At 35.2% G+C, this 24,655-nt stretch overlaps 1 protein-coding gene across 1 annotated transcript in view; it reads right to left on the bottom strand.

The window, feature by feature from the left end:
* The window catches only part of Ripk2 (receptor interacting serine/threonine kinase 2), a 33,476-nt gene extending 11,835 nt beyond the window's left edge, over positions 1–21,641 (bottom strand). Inside the window, exons 1-6 of the mRNA XM_076835659.1 lie at positions 21,231–21,641; positions 16,128–16,281; positions 13,804–13,959; positions 3,742–3,899; positions 1,961–2,010; positions 285–446 (exon numbers count right to left, since the gene is read on the bottom strand). Of these exons, the coding sequence (XP_076691774.1) occupies positions 285–446; positions 1,961–2,010; positions 3,742–3,899; positions 13,804–13,959; positions 16,128–16,281; positions 21,231–21,403 (853 nt within the window). The 5' untranslated portion in view covers positions 21,404–21,641. The remainder of the gene's footprint in view (positions 1–284; positions 447–1,960; positions 2,011–3,741; positions 3,900–13,803; positions 13,960–16,127; positions 16,282–21,230) is intronic.
* Positions 21,642–24,655: the final 3,014 nt, after the last annotated feature.

Below are 24,655 nucleotides of genomic sequence, written 5' to 3'. Positions count from 1 at the left end.
TGCTTATTCCAGTGAGTAGTTGTCAGATGCTAAGTGTTCAACAAATACTTGCTGAATACATGAACGGAACTGTTACTCCTGTCAGAAATTTCTCTTTTCTGTTATAAATTCTCTATTCTTCTCTAGAAACAGTCCCTATATATAAGTGCTAGGAGTAACAAAGGTGAAAAGAATTCAGACAACTTTGAGCTACTCATTTAATTTGCATCATTTCCAGTTTTTTATTCACACTCTATCGGTTATTTCTGTAATTCCAAGGGTCCATATTAAAACTGTATACTCACTTAAGAAAGAAGGTCTTTCATCTGGATTTTGTGCCCATCCGCTTTCTATTAGAGAGGTCATGACTGCTCGATGAGGTATATCAAATGGCAAACTTTCTTCAGTAGTGTCAGGTCGATGTCCTTGAGACACACTGTACATAATCTGCAAAGGATTGGTGACTTCTGTCAAAACAAATATGTCATTAAGTAGAAAGATATTATGCTCCAGTATATTAAACACCCAATCTAGCCAAATGAAAATGAGGGAATCTTAAAATTCTAGGAATGATTCATCCTACCCCTTTCTGTAAAAGGAATATGTGCAATTCCCGAGCAGTGTCAGACCTGACCACCTCCTGTGGGAGGAATTTACTTCCTCATTTCATTAATTCTGGGCTTGGCCCTGTTTTGCGATTTTGTCAAGGGGACATGAGTAGAGCAGAGCTGGGCAGAGCTCAGTAGGTCTGAGTGAAACCTAGCAGGGCAAGAGGAGTTACAGTGACTAATATCTAATGTGCATAAGAAATAAATGTTTACTTTGTAAGCCAATGGGATTTCGAAATTGTTACACAGCAAGCTGACCTATATAAACCTCCAAATAAAAACAATATTATCAGAGAATGAAAAAGACATTATTTTTCAAAGTTTAGCAGTCTTTCCAAAAGGAATATTAATTAAAATTTTTTTTATTTTTTAAATTAATTTTTATTGTAGGTTGTTCAAAACATTACATAGTTCTTGATATATCATATTTCACACTTTGATTCAAGTGGGATATGAGCTCCCATTTTACCCCATATACAGACTGCAGAATCACATCAGTTGCAGAACTATTGATTTACATATTGCCATTCTGGTGTCTGTTGTATTCTGCTGCCTTTCCTATCCTCTACTATCCCCCCTCCCCCCTCCCCTCCCCTCTTCTCTCTCTACCCCCTCTACTGTAGTTCATTTCTCCCCCTTATATTTTTCCTCCTTTTTCCTCACTTCCTCTTGTATGTAATTTTGTATACCCCTGAGGGTCTCCTTCCATTTACATGCAATTTCCCTTCTCTCTCCCTTTCCCTCCCACCTCTCATCCCTGTTTAATGTTAATCTTCTTCTCATGCTCTTCGTCCCTACTCTGTTCTTAGTTACTCTCCTTATATCAAAGAAGACATTTGGCATTTGTTTTTAAGGGATTGGCTAGCTTCACTTAGCATAATCTGCTCTAATGCCATCCATTTCCCTCCAAATTCTATGATTTTGTCATTTCTTAATGCAGAGTAATACTCCATTGTGTATAAATGCCACATTTTTTTTATCCATTCGTCTATTGAAGGGCATCTAGGTTGGTTCCACATTAAATTTTTATAGAATGGATCTTGGAAATAGTTATTCATAACTCTTATAGAAGACAAAAAATGAGAAGTCAAGAAGCTCGATCATGAGCTAATTACTGTCAGATCAAGAATTAGAATCTAGATTTTTCTGATCTTTAATCCAGTACACTCTCCAGTATATGGTGAATCAGAACAGATCTTCAATCCAGTATACTTTGGAGTACACAGATATGCATAATTAATAAACTGCTATATTTTTATAGTGCTTTTTGTATGATATAAGTTATAGATTTAAAATAAGATAAGCGTTAGATAGTTCTGAGTGTGGCCTAACAACCTGATGCTACCAAGAATAAGGAAGTCAGAGTAAGTTACCTTCAAAAGGCTGTTTTCTGGATAACACTTCCCACATGATAACTGCATAGCTGTTTAAAATAAAAACATTTATTTTAAATTAAATGTGATTTATATATTATATGTTATATGTGAGCTTTGCATAATAAATTAAAACAAAACTAATTTAAAAGCAGACTGTGCAGATAACATTTCTTAAAGTGAAGGTGGTTGAAATGCTGCTTAAAGAATCACCACGTGCAACCAAGAGGATGAATGCTCATACAAAGCATTATTTTGAATGGGAACTAATCTTAACTTGAAAACATCCAGGAAGTTACTGTAATAAAAGTTTAAAGTTACCTTTTTAGAGGATTATTAATTGTCATTCCTGAATACTCAGGTAAGCCATGCTCTCTAATTACATGATTCTACTTTTTACACAAAATAAAAAACATAAAAATGTATGTCTTATATAGCCCTACTCTGTTGACCTTTTATTCTGAAAATATTCTGCTTACAATTAAACTTTGATTGTAAATCACTTAGAGTTCACTAAGCTTATATTTGGGATCAGTGATGAAGTAGGATATAGAAATTTTACTGCACTACCAAATTAACTGTGCATCCAAAATGGACACATTGAATCGATTAGGTACTGACACACAGTCTTAGAGGGAGAGTGAAGATTACAGAGGAAATGTTCACTCAAATCAAGAAATAATATTTCCTCATTTTTCCTGACAGGGAATACCAAAATTGAACATAATGGCATAATTCACAAAATGAATAAGTAGATTTAAGTTAGTCTTTTTTTTTTTTTACAAAATCAAATCAGCTTTCAAGAATTGTTGGCTAGAATACGTAAATATTTTTGTTCCCTTTCCTCAGAATAATATATAAAATCAGCTAAAAATATCAGGGAACAGAATATAAAAAGAATATTTATTCATACAATAGTGTGAATGTACAAGATTTATACCTGGTGTTTTAATGCAGTCACTAATATGGATTGGTTGGCACTGGATTTAATTAGAAGTAACAAAAATTAAAATTTTTTTGGAAAAGATTAATTAACTCTACAGTTTTTTTTTGTAGAGCTATAGCATTAATTGCTAAAAAGCATCATTGTATTTATCAAGTAGATTATTTTTTAAAGATAGAAAAAAGTTCTTTTAAAGGGACATAAAATGTGTTCATGGTAAATGTCTGATTTTGCATAAATTATCATGTTAAAAGACACTAGTTTAACTTATACATGAAGTGAATGCACCCACTCCTAATTCTATGCATTAAAAATTATCACTTTCCTTTTCTATTGTCAAACAACCACTACCAAGAATAATGTATTATACTTATTACTGTATTTGAGATTATAAGTAATCTGCATTGAAACACAAAAACACGATTTTATCAAACAATGATTCATTTGCCACACATTTACAAACATCAGGGATTCTTAAAATAGAAAAATCCCCAGTACATTTATAAGCTCATTCATTTTTCTGAAAATATGAACAGATAACAGAGATTGAAAGGTTGAAAAATTTAAAGCTAGCTATGAGGAATCAGTTTCTCTATGCCTCCCTAGGGCATATGATAAGAACATTTGAGTACATATTACAAATTAATAGAAGAACTTTTAACATTTTTTTAAAGAATACAAAAGTTTCTTAAAGGAAGCACCTTTAATTTGAAAAATATTAATTACTGTGGTTTCTAATTTATGTTTACCACAATTACGGAAGAAGAATAAAAAAATCATACTTTAAAGTTTCAAAATTCTGGTTGATTAATCTTATGTTTTAGACAAGATGCAGTACCTATATATATCATGTTTGACACTGGCCCTTGATTTCTGTCCAGGTTCATAGTTTTCAGGTGGCATATAGATAATTGTCCCTCCTTCTGGAGCAGATTTGTTACTTCGTGATTGTGAGAGAGACATCATACGCCATTTTGATAAACCAAAATCTGCAATCTGCAAAAGAAAAGAGTACATAGCTGAATTTAAGTATTTGCTCTTTAAAAAGCCCAAGAATTGACTCTTTTTGTGTTTTGTCACTGTAGTTAGTTATCAAAGATGTCATATACGCTAATATTTCTATTTATTCTGCCAGTTTCATACCAAATTAAATTCCATAGTGCTATGCCCCCAAATTCTTGAAATAATAAATACTGACTTGAAGTTTAGCACACTTATTACAAAATTTCCAAGGCAATCTAATGGTTTTTGCCTTATATTCTGAATGAATATATACTCAACAGTAATTTTTTATTTTATTTTTTGTACCAGGGATTGAACTCAGGTGTATTCAAACCACTGAGCCACACACCCAGCCCTATTTTGTATTTTATTTAGAAATAGGGTCTCACTGAGATGCTTAGTGCCTCCCCGTTGCTGAGGCTGGCTTTGAACTCATGATCCTCCTGTCTCAGTCTCCCAGACACTGGAATTACAGACATTGTCACCGTGCCTGGCTTAACAGTAATTTTTAAGTCAAGTAATTTTATGGCATGTGCTTTCCAAATTCATATAAATCTTGCTAAGTACATTTCATACAACTGTTACTAGGCATTTTTCACAACTTCGGTTTATATGTTCTCATTCATAATGTCCTAGAAGTCCTTAAGTTTTGGAAAAAGTAAAATCTCAATAGTAAAGATTATCATTATATGTCTAATGCTCACTACTAAAAGTATCATATTTGGTAAAAAATAATATAGCTACCATATAGGCGTATTTAAGACCACGACAATGGGTATTTAGAGAATTATCAATGAATAACATTCTACACATTTTATATATATATCCTTTACAGTTTTACTTTAATTGCAAATATTGTGGAGATGTTATATAATACCCTGTAATTATAAATATGTAAAAGGTTCCTTGTTTTTTAAAAAAATAAAAGGCAAAATGCAAAAAGAAATGATATTTAGTGGACAAGGAATTATAGGAAAACTTAGTTTTATAATGTTTACTTAAGATATTGACAGGATGGAATGAGCTGCAACCAGTACATCAGTATTTTGATTATTTAACTCATATTTTTACTGGTTTTAAAAGCATTTAGATGTATTTGAGATTAAAAAAAAAAAAAAACGTAGCCTCTCATCCCTAGTAGGAAGATAGAATACATGAGTCTTTCATATCTTTAGTATAATAAAAAGGCAAGTATAAGACAAAAAAAGAAAAAAAAAAAAAAGAATACATTGCAAGAAAACATGGTGTCAACATGTGAAACTCCAACCCTGACTGAGACCTGGGGACTTGGAAGTTCAACTACTAGAGCAGAAAATAAGGACAGAGTTTCCCAACCCCAAACCTGGATCAAGATGGGGAAGGTAAAAGGGGCAACCCAGAGAGAAACACGGAGAAAAAAAGCACAGAAGGCCACTCCCTTAACAACAGCTGGAAAGAAAAGCAGACCAAATTAAAACATGACAGCAGGGTCACTGGGGGAGATCAAAAGTTTAAACCAAATCACAGCCAGAAAGACGTTGAGGACATGGCAGCCTTTTTGTGGAGCCCACAACACACTAGTCACCCAAGAAGAAATTAAACATGGCATCTTCCCACCTCTGTAGAGCAAAAACTTCAACCAGAGGGAGGACCTCTGCAGTGGGTTGTCTTAAGAATCCATCTAGAAAGAACTTGTAGAGGAATTGCTACTAGCGGAAAGTGGCTGAAACCCCCTCTCTACTGTGAACATGGTGGAGGATCACTGGAAATTATTTGTAAATATTTGTAAATAAGTTATGAAATCTGACACTGACAAATTCCTAGAGACATATGACCTACCCAAGTTGAACCATGAGGATATAGAAAACTTAAATACATCAATCTCAAGTTAAAAAAAATTGAAGTACTCAGTAAAAGTCTTCCAACAAAGAAAATCCCTGGACCAAATGAATTCTCAGCTGAGGATGTCTACTAGACATTTAAAGAAGACATAATATCAGTCCTTTTCAAATTATTTCTTTAAATAGAAGAGGAGGGAACACTGTCAGGTTCATTCTTTGATGCCAGTATCTCTTTGATACCCCAAACAGACACATCAAGAAACAAAAACTTCAGGCCAATATCCTTGATGAACATAGATGTAAAAATTCTTAATAAAATACTGGTGGACTGCATTCAAAACCATATTAAGGAGAGAGTGCACCATGATCAAGTGGGTTTCATTCCAGAGAAGCAAGTTTGGTTCAACACAGGCAAATGAATAAATAATTAACACCACATAATTAACAGTTAATGATGAGAATCATATTATCTCAACAGATGATGAAAAGCATTTCACAAAATACAGCACCCATTCATGTTTAAAATATTAGAGAAACTAGGGCTAGAAGGAACTTACCTCAACATTGTAAAGTCTACATATGACAAACCCAAGGTCAACATCATACTGAAAAACTGAAACCAATTTCTCCAAAAACAGGAAGAAGACAAGGACATCCACTCCCACCAATCCTATTCAACATAGTTCTTAAAATTCTACCCAGAGCTATTAGGCAAGAGAATGAAATTAAAGGGGGTCTAAATATGAAAAGAAGAAGTAAAATTATTTCTGTTTGCTGATCAAATAAATAAAATAAAACCAAAAAACTCTACCAGAGGGTATCAAGAGCTGATAAAAAAAATTAGTAAAGTAGTAGGATACAAGATCAATTTATATAAATCAATTGCTTTCCTAAACTCCAATAATAAATCTGTTGAAAAAGAAATTAGTAAAACTACCCATTCACAATAACCTCAAAACAAACAAACAAACAAACAAGCTTGGGAATTAATCTAACAAAGGAGATGAAAACCTGTGTAATGGAAACTATAGAACAATGAAGAAAGAAATTGGAGTAAACCTTACAAGATAGAAAGATCTCCCCTGTTCTTGAATAGGGAGAATTTAATATTGTCAAAATGGCCATACTACCAAAAGTGTCATCCACATTCAGTGTAATTCCCATCAAATAAAACACCAAAGACATTCGTCATAGAACTAGAAAAAAAATAGTCCTAAAATTCATTTGAAAGAATAAGAAACCCTAAATAGCCAAAGTAATTCTGAGCAAGAAGGGTAATTCTGGAGGGATCACAATACCAGACCTCAAATTATACTACAGAGATATTGTAACAAAACCAGCATGGTACTGGCACCAAAGGAGACACAAAGACCAAAGGAATAGAAGACACACAGATAAATCCACATATTTATAGTCATCTGATACTTGATGAAGGTGCCAAAACTGTATACTGGAGAAAAGATAGTTTTCTTAACACATGGTGCTGGGAAAACTGAATATCCACATGTATAAGAAGGAAACCTGACCGCCATTTCTCACCCTGCACAAAAGTTAACTCAAAGTGGATCAAAGACCTAGGAATTAGACCCCAAACTCTGCAATTGCGTGAAGAAAATGAAGGCACAACACTGCAACACAATGGCATAGGCAATGATTTCCTTAATAAGACTTAAAACAAAAGAAATAAAATCAAGAATCAATAAGTGGGACAGTGTCAAATTAAAAAGCTCTGCACAGAAAAGGAAATGATTAAGTGTGAAGAGAGAGCCAACACAAAGGGAGATAGTCTTTGCCACCTATTCTTTCAGGCATTAATATCAGAATATACAAAGAACTTAAAAGACTTACAGACACACACAGACACACACACACACAAATAATATAATTAATAAACAGACAAAATATGTAAACAGATATTTCTCAAAGGAAGAAATATGAATGGCCAATAAATATATGAAAAAATGTTAACCATCTCTAGCAATCAAAGAGATGCAAATCAAACCACATTGAGATTTTACCTCACTCCAGTCAGAATGGCAATCATCAAGAATACAAATAATAATAAAAGCTGGTGGGAAACATGCCCACCCATACATTATTGGTGGGACTGCAAATTATTGTAACCGTCTGGAAAGCAGTATGTAGATTCCTCAAAACAAAGCAAAACAAAACAAAACAAAACAAAAAACCGGGAGTGGACTAACATATGGTTCAGCTATCCACTCTTCAGTATATATCCAAAATATCTAAAATCACCAAATACTACAATGGATGCAACCACATCAATGTTTATAGCAGCACAATTCACAACAGCCAAGCTATGCAAACAACCCAGGTGCTGAAGGAGAGACGAATGGATAAAGGAAATATGGAATATATACACAATGGAGTGCTAACTTAACCATAAAGAAGAATGAAATTATGGTATTTTACAGTTAATGGATCGAACTGGAGATCATCATGCTAAGTGAAATAAGCCAGACCCAGGAAGTCAAAGCCTGAATGTTTTCTCTGATTTGTGGAAGCTAGATGGAAATAACAGGGAAAGGGGCAAAGAGGAGAAAAGTGGGAACACTTTCCACGAAAAATAGAAATCAGGGGAGAAGAAGAATAGGATTGATGGGAAGAGAGGAGGGAAGGAAAAGGGAAGAATGGTGGAATCAACCTGACCTAACTTTCCTAGGTACCTATATGAATATACCAAAGTGAATCTCACCTTCATGTATATCGACAAGGATTAATTTAAAAAAAAAAGTAGAAGAAAGATCAGTAGAATAGAGGTAAGGGGTCAGGGAGAGGGAGGAAGAGAAGAAAAGGGAAAGTACTGGGGACTGATTCAGAGCAGATTATATTCCATGCTTTTACAATTATATCAAAATGAACCCTAATATTATGTATAACTAAAACAAACTAATAAAAATTAATATGTATGGGGTGGTGGGAAAAAGGGAGGGAGGAAGGGAAGGAGACAGAAAATGTGGGTTCTGGAGCCTAGATTAAATTTTTATTCCGATTCTACTGCTTTGTTATTTGTGTGACCTTTAGGAAGTTGTTTGATTTCTCTGTGCCTAGAATACCCAACTCTAAACTGGGGATAATTTACCTCATAGGGGTATATTGAGAAAATTAAATGAGTTATTCTAAGTAAAGCATTCAGAATAATATCTGACATATAATATGTGATCCATATATGTTGGTTACCATTATTAATATTTTGAAGTCAGGAAGTTTCTAAATAAAGATTGCTGTCATTCACATAATACCAACAAAATCAAAACAAAGTTTTAGGGCCTTGAATCAAATCACAATTGAGGAGTGAGAACTCTAAATATCACCTTCTCTACTTGCCACTTTTGTACTTGCCCTCTACCTACCATCTAAAAAGTAAAAACAGTTCTCTAGTTGTATATCTGCTAGGATAACAAAGCATTACTATGGCATAGTTTATTTTTGTGCTATAATTAAAATTTGCTAAAAAAAAATGCAGTATGTGGTCTCACCTTACACCTGAACCGTAATTTCCAAACAACTGGGGGCTAACTTCTCTTGAATGCAGTGCTAGAGAAAACACATTCCTGGTCTTGCTTCTATATGTGCTCCTTTTACTTTACATTGGACATTCATCTTTGTGCTTTCAAATGTGGCTGAGAACCTCCTTAATCGGAATTCTTTCTATTAGATGATTTAGTCTGCTTTTCACATCAACCATACTTTTCCCTTTTCTCTGTTACAAATAATATATTATAAGCAAGATAAAATTCACTACGTCTTGATCTTCAGTAGAAAAGAACATTGGGAAGGGAAGAATGCAATGGAAGAAATAATTATATAATTTTTGAAGGTCTTGAGAAACAATGAAGATTGAGAATAGGAACTTTCTTATTTAAGATAAGATCTTTACAGGTATTTCAAAGATAAAGGCTCTTTAATGGAAAAGATGATAGAAAGATTTAAAGATATTAAAATATACTAACCACAAAAATCATCCATGATCCCATCACCCTACTAGAATACTTTCATTTTAGGGAAGGAGAGCATGGGAGAAAGATTATTTCTAGATAGGGAAGAGGGGTGGGAGAGAAAGGGAGGGGGAAAGGGAATAGCAAGGATGATGGAAGGTGATGGTCATCATTATACAAAATACATGTATGAAGATGTGAATTTGGTGTCAACATACCTTATATACAAACAGAGATATGAAAAATTGTGGTATAAAGGTATATTAAGAATGATAATGCAAAAAAAAGAGTTCATGTATAATGGCATAATTTGGTGTGAACATACTTTATATACAGAACCACAAAAAATCATGCTGTGAATGGATAATTATGAATGTAATGCATTCCACTATTGTCATGTATGTAAAAAAATAAAAATGCTATTCATATCTGAATACCTATAATATTATTGTCTGCAAGAAATTGTGAAGAACAATAAGCACTCTGGTTTCCACACAAGATAGATATGACAGCAGAGAAAGCAGAAATGGTATGTATAATTATCTTCTTTTCAAACTGGTTTAACTTTTAACACTGGTTTCTCTCTTTCTGGGATGTATTTGTAGACACTAAGCAGACACAGAGAAGTCTCAACTGCCCTTAATTGGTTGTAAATGTTTTTCTGTTAGGTACTATGTTTCTAGTTAGAATTCCAGTAAGAAAATTTGCTTCAAAAAATGGTAGCAAGGTATTAATTTCAATTTAATTTTATTATCTATCTTACAGATTTTTTGTAATTCATTTAAAGGCCCTACAAACTGGTAAGTTGATTAAAAAAACTATGACTTCTTCATGAGTCCCTGATAAACTTTGATTTTTAAAGGATATTCATAAAGAAAAGGTAGAGATAAGGATGCATATAAAAGAGTATATGTTCTTTTGTATAAAAGAGAAATTTACAAGAAAAATAATAATTTATGAGAAAAATATCAGCAAGTTCAGAGTACTATTTATCCTAAAACAAAAACTATAAAAAAATCACAAAACCAATAATATTTAAAACACTCATAGCACAGAAGGACCAATAGTACCCTATTGATGGATGAAAAAGAAAAAGTGGAGGACATAAACTTCTGTCTTATCAGGTTTATTATAGTCCTATAATAAAGGAAACCAAGTTGCAAGAGGTTGAAAGGTATAAGGATGTTTATGATTTAAAGTTGAGAAAACCTACAAATACTTCCACAGTGCTATTAGTGTTCTTCTGAGACAGAATAAAGAGAAAATATAGTATATTTAAAGTGTTAGCATCAAACACTTGCGTAGAAGAGAGTAAAAGAGAGGTTACTACAGACTAAGAAGAGCAGGGGGCAAGGGTAAATAGAGTGCCACAATACAGTCAGACAGAAAAAAAATCAGTTCTGTGTTTTAATTTCAAGATACAATAGGGTAAACGTAAACTACAATAATTTAGGAAATATTTTAAAATAACTAGAAGATTCTGAAAGTCCTCAACACATAGAAATGATATATGTTTGAGAAGATGGAAATAACCATGACTTGAACATTATACACTATATACATGTACTGAATTATCATCCCATAGATATTAAAAATATTATCAATTAATAATTAAAAACAAAAAAGAAAAGTAAATGTCAGTCTAACTTAAAAAAAAATGATGATTTTACAAATCTACATACCTAGTAGGATATTGTCAGTAAATCCTGGTTTAAAAAAAGCTTAGAACATTTCACAAAAGTTCAGCTTCAGGACCAAAATTTAAGGGAGACTCAAACAAACAGATGCATCTAAATAGCACCAGGGATTAAAACCTATGTAATAAGAAAATTTGCAGGAGGAACTAAGGATATTTAGCAGGAAGAAGGATAAAATCTATGGGCATGTGAGGAGTGGAAGAATCATAGCTATATTCAAATATTGGAAGAGCTGATATATGTAAGTAGATTGGGTTTATTCAGTTTGAACAAAGAGGTAAACTAGGACAGATGGGTGAAGGTAACAGGGAAGGGATTTTGATTTTTGACTGATAATATAAGAAAATATCAGTCACTAAGTAAGGATGTTAAGTCTCCTTCATAGCATAGTTGTCTGGGAAACAAGGTCTGCTACACATGGATTCAGAGAACTCAATGCTGTGTAGAAGCTTTCTTTTCTTTCTCACTTCCCCTACCACTTTATTCCAGAGAAAGGAAGAATCTTAAATAAAGAATGCTTTGTTCACTTAATTTTTCTCATCATTTGATGTCACATTTCTTTTCTTTTTTCCTGGTACTGGGGATTGCCTTATGGCTAAGCTACATCCTTTTTTTTTTTGCACTTTGAGACAAGGTCTAAGTTACCCATGCTGGCCTTGAACTTGTGATCTTTCTGCCTTAGTCAATATAGTCATTGAGATTACAGATATGCACCACCACTCCTGGCCTTGTGTTAATTTTTCTATTGCATCAACTTCTCTATTATTAATTTGTTTGAACATTTTTGATGCTTATGGTAATCTTCTGATTATGTTATTGAAAAAGTATAGAAAAATAATATGTAAAAATAAATTTCATTGCATTCAGTGTTGGCAACTACGTTTTATTTGTTGTCATTTGTTAGATGTAGGGTAACTAAAGTCACTACATGAGTGCTGTTAGTACCTAAGCCTTACACTTCATACAAAAATAAAATCAAAACAGACCATAGATTTTGACGTAAACATAAAACTACAAAATCTTTAGATGATATCTAGAAGGAGAACACAAGTACCTAGAGCTTAGTGAAGAGTCCTTTAGATCTGATGCAAAAGCATGATACATACAGGATAAAAGTGATAAACTGGATTAAAACATCTACTGTGAAAGGCTCTATTGAAAGGATGAAAAGACAAACCATGGATTAGGAGGAAATTTTTGAAAACTGCAAGGACTTGTATCTAAATCTAAATCTATCAGAATTCTCAACACTGAACAATAAAAGCCAAAAACTCCAATTAGGAAATGGGCGTATGACATGAAAAGACATTACACTAAAGAGGTTAAAGAGGTGGTAAATAAGCAAAAGAAAAAGTGTTCAACATCATTAGCTATTAGGAAAATACAAATTAATATAGACATATGAAAAGCTAAATAAAAAACAGTGATAATACCAAGTGCTGGTGAGGATGTGGAAAAGCTGGGTCTCTCACACATTGTTGGTGGAAGATAAAATGGTACAGCCACTCTGGAAAATAGTTTGATAGTTTCTTAAAATACACACACCCTTACCATATGACTTAGAAGTTGCACTCTTAAGCATTTACCCTTGAGGAATGAAGACCTATTTAGTTGTAAATCTGTAGAAGACTATCCATGGCAGCTTTTTAACTGCCAAAAACATGGTAAAAACCCGATAGTCCCTCATTGAATGTCTAAATAACTGCAGTACATCCACACCATAGTATACCATTAATTAATAACAATCAACTGCTGATACAAGGAACAGTTTGAATAATACAAGGCTATTATGTTCAGTGAACAAAACCAATCTCAAGGTATAGATACTTTATAATTTCATTTTTATAGCATTTTCAAAATTATGGAATTATAGATGGAAGATAGATTAGGGATTATCAGGAATATGTGATGGTGAGTGGGATGAAGTGGGTATAATTATAAAATGGTAGCTTGACAAATACCTTTGTGGTGATGGAATAAGTGCTACACACACTGATTCTGTAATGGTTATGCAATTATACACATGATAATGTCACATAAAGACATATACACATTGTATCAATTCCTGTCAAATTCTTGGGTCTTGAAGCTGTATATTGTTAGGTGTTATGTAACATGGAAACTGGGTGAAAGGTACATGAGATCTCTTTGCAACTACCATGAATCTATAATTTCAAGATACAAAGTAAAAAATAAGAAGATATTCTTAACAGTTTCACTTAAAGCTTAAAGAAACATGATGAAAACATTTTGTGCCATAATTCTACTTATTTCTGAAGTTGAGGGATAAATAAGTTACTACAGTAGGAAGAAGGGGAACTCAACATAGGAACTAGGGATATGGAAAAGGTATTAAATTGGCTAGGTGGAAGAAATAACTAAAAAGACTTTTAAAACAGATAAACTTAAAAAAAATAATTACCTTAACATGAAATTCACTGTCCAACAAGATATTTTGAGTCTTCAAGTCATGATGAAGTAGAGGAGGATTCATATTATGCAGGTAATTTACACCAAGTGCGATTTCATGCAGGATGCGGAATCTTAATGGCCAAGGAACATCAGGATATTCAATTTTCTTTATATATATATATGAAAAGGAAAAAAAAAAAAAGAAAATTAGCATCCAAACTTCTCTCCATTTAACACTTAGGAAATTAAATCCACGAGAAAAAAATACTGTGAACTAAGGTCAAGACATATGCTCATTTTCATATGATAGCATCAATTTGATATTGTTTAATGTTCTTATTTTCCTTACTTTTTAGAGAAAATAATGATAATCTCATGGCATTAATATTACCTTAATTTATATGCAGTCATATGGTATTGGTTCTTTTGTTTTTCAAGTAACATGGCTCTCAATTATTTTCTACCACTTATAGCCAGATTCATATTCCTGCACTTATATCCACTATCCTATTCTGATTTAGTAACTTGTGCACTGGTAAGCACACACACAGAAAATTAAACTTGATTTATTTCTGATATATACCAATTCATTCAAAATTTTCATTTTAATTTTCTACTAGTATAAAACCACACTTCATCATAAAAATCTTTGCATCAATTAAAACTTATGACCATGTTATATTTTTTGCATATTAAGCATTAATATCTCATACTTTATATTCCCTCTTGAAAAATTAACCTTTGAGAGTTTTCTTTTTGTGTAGGAGACAAAGATCATTTTTGTTTCTAAACCTATGTAAAGATACATTTGGAATATTATGTTTTATATTTCCTGATATTTATAAATGTGATATCTATATGAGCTTCCTTAAAATAAGTATTTTCTGAACATACCTGTCAATAAAGTTTCTGAGAAGAATGAACACACTCAGAAAAATCAAAAAATTTGGGAAGACTGACATCAGGCACACACTGCTTGGTTCACTTTTTCCAAGTGCTATGAAAAAATCTGCTGCTACTGAAAGTTCAAAACTGTTCTTGAGAATTCCTTCTTCAGACCTTTTGTGATCATTAGTTACAATTTAGAAAACTAAAAGACATCTAAAACACTACTTTCTCTGGGATATACATGGACCTATCCCCTGGAGTAAATGACTTTTAATCTGTAAAAAGGGAAATTTTTCTAAAAATTATGCAGTTTAAAGGAATAACCAGGCCTCCCAACAGCATAGTGTTTGCTGTATGAAGGCTTTTGGGCATGAACACAGGTGGAGGGCACTCATTCTAAATTTATACTCCCCGCCAAGAATTAGCAATACCCAGAATTTCCAGGGGGCTCCAAATTTGGGTTCCAGAGTATCTCTAGGGAGTGCAGGAAGAAACCATTAGAATTTCTACTTATATTCATTTCTCAAGGAAAACAATTTTTGCTTTTTTAATATTTATATTTTGTTTCCTGAGGTGGTTACACAGACTGACAACAGTTACTTGACTTGTTTCAGATGTCACAAGTCATGGGCAGAATGCGATATATTCTGAAACAAAGAGGAGGCTACTCCATGAGTGGCTGATGGTGCTGTCCACTTTCCCTTGGTGGCTGACAGAACATGTGATATATTGTAATTAGTTTTATCTAACCAGATTTTATAGATTATGCAGTTTTAACTAAACTAACTCTCACAAAATGGACCAAGTGGTTTACAAGATTTCTCAAGAGAAAATACAGATGAGAGATAATTATAAGGTAAGTTCAAGCAAACAATAATGATTGAATTTTGAGAATGAGGGATCCCCAAACTGGCTTACTGACAAAACTCAAAGACAGAAAAACTGAAATCTTGAGAAAAAATATAAATGCCTCAAACTGCTATCTCTTATTGGCAAACTTAGAGTATCTGGTATTCAAATAATTAATTTGGCCTGTTAATTCAGAACTTTATGGTAGGTATATGGTATTAGTACACTTAATACTAACTCTAAATGTCATTAGTAAGAAAGGATGGCTTAACTGTGGATTATAGTATATGCAGAGCTTCTCTTTTCTATTTCCTACTTGTGTGCATTCGCATATTGGAATATTGGAATTCATTATAAGTATCAGAAACAGTAACCTAAACAAAATAATCAAGATCTCATGGAATACAAGGCTTGACTCTACAGTATATCTTAACACCATGAAGCCACAAAAGTGGAACTTTATCACTGCCACTGTTTTTCAATATTCTTACTTTGATTCACTAATAGATACCCAAATAATCAAAATGAATGTAAAGCCAAAATATAATGTAGTTTGAATAACAGAAATGGTAACTAATGAAAATGTATAATACTTACCCTATGTAGGAGTTCATTTAATGATCCATTTGGCATGTATTCAGTAACTATTCCCAGAAATTCTGGCTCATTGCAAATTCCCAATATAGGAAGAATGTAACTAAATCTTGCTTTGTGCAAAATTTCAGCTTCCCTTAAGACGTCATTTCTTTCACTAAGAAAAAAAAGCATAAATATTTTGGGTAATGAAAAATATACATTATCATATCTATAAGATTAATTAACCCTGTATTTTTTCCTTAATTATGTGACCTCTAATAAACCCTGCAAATTTTCTGTCCCTTAGTTCCATTATATTTAAAACAGGTAATATCCACCCTATATATTCCACAGGTCTGCTTACAGACCCAAATGACTTTTAAAAACCAGTCAGGGCCAGGGTTGTGGTAGAGCACTTGTCCAGCATGCATGAGGCACTGGTTCGATCCCGGCACCACATAAAGATAAACAAAATAAAGGTATTGTGTCCATCCACAATTTAAAAAATATTAAACAAAACAAAACAACAAAACCACTGTCAGGTCAAAGTGCTATACCCAGGCTACTATTATTGTGTATCCTAGGAAAGGGAAAGAATACAGTGTTTTAGAGAAGTTTATAAAGCCTATCTATGTTAGAATGATTAGTGCTTGAACTAATTATGTTTATTTTGTACCAAACAGATTCAATTAGAATATTACATTAAATGTTATGGTTGCATACAATGTACATTTTCCCAAATATTCTGAATTTTAAAACATCTAAATGTTGTAGATTTAAATGACTAGATGATAATGGCTGCATAAAGGACAATGATGCTTAGAAGTTAATATACAGGAAAAGAACACTGAGAGCAGGTAAATGCTCATAACACATCCCTAGTATAACTCTGGATACCAGGTTCTTTTGCTTATTCATAAATAAAACAAATAAGTATTTTGGTATAAGGAATGTGCTCAGCATTATGAAGCATATAAAAATAAAAAAGATGTATTCTTTGCCTTCAAACTGCCCAGAAATCTTTTAAGAAAAATAAGTAAAAATGTCAAGCAGAATGTGATAAGAGCCACCAAAATACAAACAAAAATAAAATATATATATATATATATAAATAGTAGAATATTTATATTTAATTTTTAAAGTTAAGTAGAAAGGGAGTAAAGAAAATGTAAATATATGTAAATAGAAAGAAAAGAAAAAAAAAACTATGGGAGCTCCAAGGAAAGAATAATTTTGGTCTGGGGAAGTCACAGTGTCTGCAGGGAAGTAGGATTATGGCTGTACCTTAAGGATGGAGAGAATTTCAAAACTGGAGACAGGGCAGTTAAGATGGATGAGGAAGAGCCATGCTTTTCTAGTTCACATGTGAACTTCATTTTTCAAGGAGAAAAATGAAGGTTATGTTTGGGAAACTGCAAACTGTTTAAAATGGATCAGGATATGCAACAGTGTATATAAAAGGAGTGAAGGCCAACAAGACAGGCTGGGGCTACCACTGAGTCCTAAAGGCAGGTTAGGTAGTTACTCTTTATTTGATAGTTGTGATTAAAGGTTTTGAGTAGGAGAATGACATCAGTAAAACAAAAGTTTAGGATGTTAACTTGGCAGCAGGATACAGAATCAATAGAAAGAGGAAGAGTTTGAAAGTCAGCTGTTGGGAGATTTTAATACTGGCCACCTTGTGAATCAAGGGGAGCCCTACACTATATGGGTAGCCATGGAATTGCAAAGGAAAACACGAGCTGAACAGAATGCCTCAGCTGGGCTGTGGTGACTGATTATGGGGGATTAGAAAAATGGAAGGGAAATGAAGACGTCATCAGTTTTTAACCTGGACAAGTGGGTGTTGGTAACAATAACAGAAATAGAAATGCTTCCAGGAGAAGTCTATTAGGTAAGTGGTGATGATTAGTTGGCTCTTAAAACACACAAGCTCTAGATGAATGGTTGTTGAAAAAAGAATACCAACAGACATTCCTGACCAGACTCATAAAGCCTGTTTAAGAACCCATAAAAACCAAAACAAAGCAAAAATAAAAATCTTATTTTTTGAGTAGGTAATATACTTTGCATGTTTTAAAATTCAAGAGTTGCAAGAAGACATAAGGTGAAAAGCATCTCTCTTCCTTCTTGTCCCTCAACCACCTCATACCTTAAGTGTGAGAAAACCAATTTTATCAGTGTATCTGTTTAATTAAACTCATACTCCTTAAGTTCAGAGTGTTCTGTATTTTCCCTAAAGGACATGAGCCATTAAGACTGTTACTGGATAGTACCTTTCCAGGGAGTCACAGGATGAACCTGACAATTCCTGGATACTAAGAACTACTGAAAGGAAATATTGTGGAAGTTCCAATGGTATCTAATACATTCTTTCCTCCTCTTGTGTGCTATCATCCTAAGATAAATCCTTTAAAGTTCGCTTCATTATCTACACTTTATAAATAAGGGCACTGGGGATCAGAAAAAAGGAATAATTTTCTAATGATTATACCACTACAACCAGAAGGGCTGGAATCAGATTAAAATACAATCATAGTATTCTAAAGTCAATGTTCTTCCAATTGCATTTCTTGATTAGAGAAGTAAGGACAGTTCATGAAGTCTAATTTTAGGAAGACTTTGAGAGATGGAACATTTTTAAAAGCCAAGATGTGAAAATTAAAAATGTAAAATATAGCTTTTTATAGGTGGCTCACTAAAATTACCCAACTCAAAATTTCAATAGAAAAAACAGTTATGTTACCGATAGGATACTTAAACAACCAATGGGATTTATCTCCTCAAAAGGGGAAAGATGTTGCAGAATTTCCACTCACTGGATAAAAGGTTATGAGGAATGATCACCAATCACTAAAATAACATGTAACATCTCATAAACTTATTTTTATTCCATGTGATCCCAAAGAACAATGCAAACATTATCTACACCAGAGCCTAAGAAATATATGGACTGTATTATTCACATTTCTTTTATGTGAGGAAATAAGACACCCTACAAGTCAATTGCATAAGCTTAGCCCTATTCTCAGACTACATAAATACTGCTAAAAGATTTTAAGCAACAAGTGGGAGAAAAGAATGTGATATTGAAATGTTAGGGTTTTACTGGTCTTATGGCTTCTTTTGAGGATAGAATTAATTTCTTACTCAATTTAGTGACAAATTTTATACTATGAAAGCTGTTAATGAGTATGGGAAGAAAACTCCCTTCTCACTCCTTGGCCCTCAAATGGTGCAAAACTTAGAAAAATTAAAATCTTGAAAAGCAGCATCCAAAATGGCAGGATCAATTGGCTTTAGAATATATAATGGTCCAGCAGTGCTGCATTTGTATACAGCTGGTTCTAAAATATGTCCACCACCATTTAAAGGTGACGACATACACACATTGCCCAGCATCTGCTCCACAGACTATAAAGATCCAGGGTAAGTACGAATTATACCTGGTACATGGCTGAACTGGATTATAATACAAAAAAAGTGTAAACTATCTTTAGAGGTGTTCCAAATCTACAATGGAATCTAGCCCCCAAAGGCAGATGAAAGTCTAGAATTTGGCAGGGGTAAAGCTGAGAGATTTATCTGATATTGATATTACAGCCTTTGACCAAGCACTCATCTATGATGACATATTCTCACAATAGACACAAAAGAAGAGGATGTCACAGCAAAGGATGTTAATTCACCGAGAACTGAAAGTAAAGTTCTAGTCAAATTCCACAGTACTAGTGACTAGACCATGACTGAAACATCCAGTCACAGGTCCATGGTATGTGATTGTAATGGAAAGAGAAACTAATGCCAGTTTTTTCTTAAAATGTGAATACTGGGGCCTGGGTTTGTAGCTCAGTGGTAGAGGCTTGCCTAGCACCTATGAGGCACTGGGTTCAATCCTCAGCACCACCAAAAAATATAAATAAACAAAATAAACAAAATGTGTCCATCTACAACTAAAAAAGAATTAAAAATAATGTGAACACTGGGCTAAAATTGTTCCAGGGTATAAGAGATATTCACAATTTTTGACCATTTGATATTTTTCTAATTCAATTTATTGTTAGCAAAAACAATACACATTTCCTCTGTGGGCAGTGTTCCCCTGTGACAGTAAGAGAAACTGAACTTCTATTAAAGAGTTTGACATTTGAACTTTCATGACCACATGTAATAAACCACAAACAAAACAAAAAACCAAACCCAAACATCTCTAGTGTAGCACTGTCCAGTGAAAATATACAATTTTAGATTTTCTAGTGGCCACATTAAAAAAAAAAAAAGCACGAGATGAGTTTTTAACATCTTACATTTAACCGCCCCCCCCAAATATTCCATTTCAGTATGAAATCAATATAAAACTATTGAGATATTATTATTATTGAGTTCAAAATCCGGTGTGTTGGGAGGATTAGATGAACTCTAGATAGGGCAAAGGAGATGGATGGGAAGGGAGTGGGCATGGGGTTGGAAAGACAGTGGAGGGAGGTGGATATCATTACCCTAAGTACAAGTACGAAGACATGAATGGCGTGACTCTACTTTGTGTACAACCAGAGATAGGAAATATATATCATATATTCTGCTTTATATAATAACAAATTAAGAAATAAATAAAAGTAAAATTAAAAAAAAATCAGGTATGTCTTTCACATTTCTTGCCTATCTCCATTCGGAGGGTCACGTTCCAACAACTCAATAGCTCTTGTGTCTAGCTCCAGAGTGAACTGTGCAATCTTAAGAGTCCCATTAAAAAATATAAAACCAAAAGCAAACAAAGCCAACACCCAACACACAAACACGTTAGCTTCAATAAACAGCTTTTCGAGTTGGGCTGTCATTGCTGATTTTTGGAGTAGGGAGAAAAGACGACTGGGAGAGTAGGAGGGAAGGCGAGAAAGGACGGCGGAGAGAAGAGTACAGGAAAGCAACTGACTCATCTCCAGCAGTGCAGTTTCTCCCCACCTTCCATGGCGATAGGCTTGGGGGTCTACCTAGAAGTGACGAGGGGTGGGGCCAAACCCAAGGGTCTCGGTCGTCGGGATTCTGAAACCCGCTCGCCTGTGTGTGTGTGGGGGGGTGCAGCAGCGCTCGGGAATCCGCCTGGAATCCGCGCTGGCGCCCTACCTGTCGAGCAGCGGGGTGTGGATGTGCAGGTGCTTCACAGCCACCCGGACGCGCCAGTCTGCGTGTCGGGCGGACGACACCGTGCCAGAGGCGCCGCGGCTCAAGTAGCACAGGTCGGCGAGCTTGCGGTAGGGAATGGTGGGCAGGGCGCTGCAGATGGCCTCTCCGTTCATGGTGGCGGCCGGCGGATTCCGGTGCGCCCGCTGCTCCTCGGCTCCGGACGCCGAGATCCCGGCCTGCCCGACTGGCCGCGAGCTCCTTCCTGTGTGGGACGCTAGGTCGCCCGGCCGCCCATGGCCCTGGCTACCACCGCTTTCCCGGCCGATCAGACTCCCGCGGACCCTCGCGGGGGGATTCCCGGTCAACTACGCAGCGCCGCGTCGCGCCAAGAAGGAGCTTGCTCTCACGGACCCGGCCCTCCCCGGCGCGCAGCCTGGCCGGCCAGCCGCGCTCCTCCCGCTCCAAACTTCCCAGGCGTGGTCAGCTGGCCGGGCGGGGCGGGGCCAGGCGCCGCCCACTCGCGGCTCTCGGGGCGGGTCTCGCAGAACCTGAGCCCGGGATCCTACGCCGCCCCCACGGTCCGCGGGACTTCGAGGGGTTCGGCTGCTTTTCCGGGGGAGGCTGGGAGAAGGAGTTCGGGGCGCGCCTTTTGCCTGCTCTCCTCCGCCCCCAGGTTTGGAAGAGTTTTCCTTTCGGGAAAGTCCCTCTCGGAGGCCTGCTGACCGGTGTCAGGCTAGTCAGCTGGCCTCCACACGTGGGAGGATTTTCCTCGGGCCTGCGTGCCTTCCTGTAGCCCTGGAATCCCAGGACGGTGCGTGGGGAGTGGGGTCCCCACCCTGGACCCTCTGCCTGCAGAGGAAGCGTTTGGGGCAAGTTTGGTGACTTCTAGGTTCTCCACACTGAATGAAGGCCTCCATTCGCATACTTACCTGGACTCCAGCCTTCCTCACTTCCTGCCACTTAAGGAGTGGGGTTTGGAGGAGAACTCCACCTTGGTGGAACACGTTCAAATGTTTAGCTCCCGTGACGTGCGCCTCTACTAGGGAATGTTTTCCCACCTCTTAACTCCCATAAGCATATGCAGAGGTTGAAAAAATAACCTTGAGAGAATCTATCCCTCTGACTCTAGGTAAGACTGCCAAGATTTCTTACGGACTGGAAAGATGCAGTGTTAAATGCCAAAAGAAAAAGACTGCAACCATCATTCCATTTAAACAAACACCTTTCTAATTAGATGCACTTTACAGGGTGTGTGGTGCAAATGCAGTTAGTTCTTGGCATCCCATACTTGTGGGGGCCTCGCTTGTAGGACACTAACATTTGCAGATGCTTAAGTCCCTTGTATAAATGGTAGAGTATATATAACCTAGGCATATCTCCCCTATCCTTTTCTTTCTTTCTTTCCTTTTTATTTTTGTTGTACTGAGGATGAAACCCAGAACCTCGCACATGGTAAGCAAACACTCTTGTGCTGAGCTAGATCATGAGCCCCTCCCCTATACTTTAAAGCATCATATTTTTACCTGTATACAATATGTTAAAAATATGTGTTCTTGGTTATATATGGAAATGAATTAAACTATATATTTCCAACTAAGAATACATATTTTATATAAATGGAAAAATTTTCTACCTGGGAATGTATGTGTGTGTGAATATATATTATATATTGTTTAGTTTCCATAATTAATTGGTTAAAGACAGAAAGCTTAAGGAATACTAATACATTGATTAAATAAGAAACAAAAATAGAATAGTTATGCAAATTATTCTTAAAACCAAGCATCATTTCTATATGTTGGATTCATTTGTTTGAAATTATATCAAACTGGGCCAGTGGCACAGGCCTGTAATCCTAGTGGCTGGGGCGACTGAGGCAGGTGGATTTCCAAGTCCAAAGCCAGCGTCAGCAACTTGGCCAATCCCTAAGCAACTTAGGGAGATCCTGTCTCATAAAAAATAAAAAGAACTGGGAATGTGGCTCAGTGGTTAAGTGCCCCTGGGTTCAGTCCCCTGTGCTAAATAAATTGATAAAATTACATCAAAATTTGTTTTCCATTTACTTTTTAAAAATTTGTACCTCTTTGTGTAATTTTAAGAAATAGCAGTTTTAAATATCTCATCTCTTCAATTAAAAACAAGAACAAAAAAAATTGAAAAGCCACTTAAAAACACACAAGTCCAAGAATTCCCAACATCTCATATTCATAAATGTTTTGTTTTTCAATCTAAAAGTACCTAGAAATTTTAAAAACACAAATGCCAGCAAGTCTGTATAATTGTATGATAATGAATGTTCTACATGAGAAAACTAATGCTTTGGAGTACATTTGGTATCTTTCTGCCCCCCCTCAAAACTAAAAATCAAACCTGCTATGTCTAATGATGTGGAGTTTCTTATGAGTAAAAGAATACCCATTTTTGCAGTTAGAGTACAATTATGTTGCACATTTAGCCATTTCATATTCAATCCTAAAATTGACATAGTGTCATTTAAAAATGGTTTTTCAAAGGTAATTAAGCTGCATTAAACAAAATTGTTTCACATGTCAATTGGAAAAAAACTAAACACTTCTCATTTTAGAATTATTAGTAAAGATTACATTAAAATCATAGTATTTACTAATACTATATTAGTTACATTTTAGTTTTTTCTATTATTATTATTATTTTGGTACTGGTAATTGAATCCAAGTGCTTAACCACTGAGCCCCATCTCCAGCCCTTTTCATTTTTTATTTTGAGACAGGGTCTCACTAAGTTTTTATAGAGTTTCCCTAAGTTGTTGAGGCTGGCTTTGAACTCATGATCTTCCTTCCTTAGCCTCCTGAGCCACTGGGAGACCAAGTACTATGAACTGAATTGTGTATCCTCCCTAAAATGGAAGTCCTAACCTCCAGTTCCTGTGACTAACCATATTTTGAAATAGGGTCGTTGCAATGATCAAGTTAAAGTCATTGTAGTAGGCCTTAATCCTAGATGACCCTGTCCTTATCAGAAGGAGAAATTTGATCTCAGTGACAAGAATGCATAGAGGGAAGACACTGCAAAGATACAGTGAGAAGGTCATCTCTAAGTCAAGGAATGACTGAGGCCACCAAGCCGAGGAAAACTGAAGCTGGGAGTGAGAAGTGGAACAGATTCTCTCTCCCAATTGTCAGAAGTAACCAACCCTGTCAACATCTAGGAAATGAATACACTCAGGGACAATGTTTAAATTCACAGAAGTTCAAAAATAATGCACAGGGCTAGGGTTGTGACTCAGAGGCAGAGCAGTTGCCTTGCACATGTGAGGCATTGGGTTCGATCCTCAGCACTTCATAAAAATAAATAAACAAAGTAAAGATATTGTGTTCATGTATAACTAAAAAATAATAATACAGAGAGGCACCATGTTTCATCACCCAGTTCCCCTCATGATTGCA

This window comes from Callospermophilus lateralis, chromosome 16 (assembly GCF_048772815.1).
Source record: "Callospermophilus lateralis isolate mCalLat2 chromosome 16, mCalLat2.hap1, whole genome shotgun sequence".
Classification (NCBI taxonomy): domain Eukaryota; kingdom Metazoa; phylum Chordata; class Mammalia; order Rodentia; family Sciuridae; genus Callospermophilus; species Callospermophilus lateralis.
The sequence above is the reverse complement of the archived record's forward strand: the minus strand, read 5'-3'. Positions and strand labels throughout refer to the sequence as shown.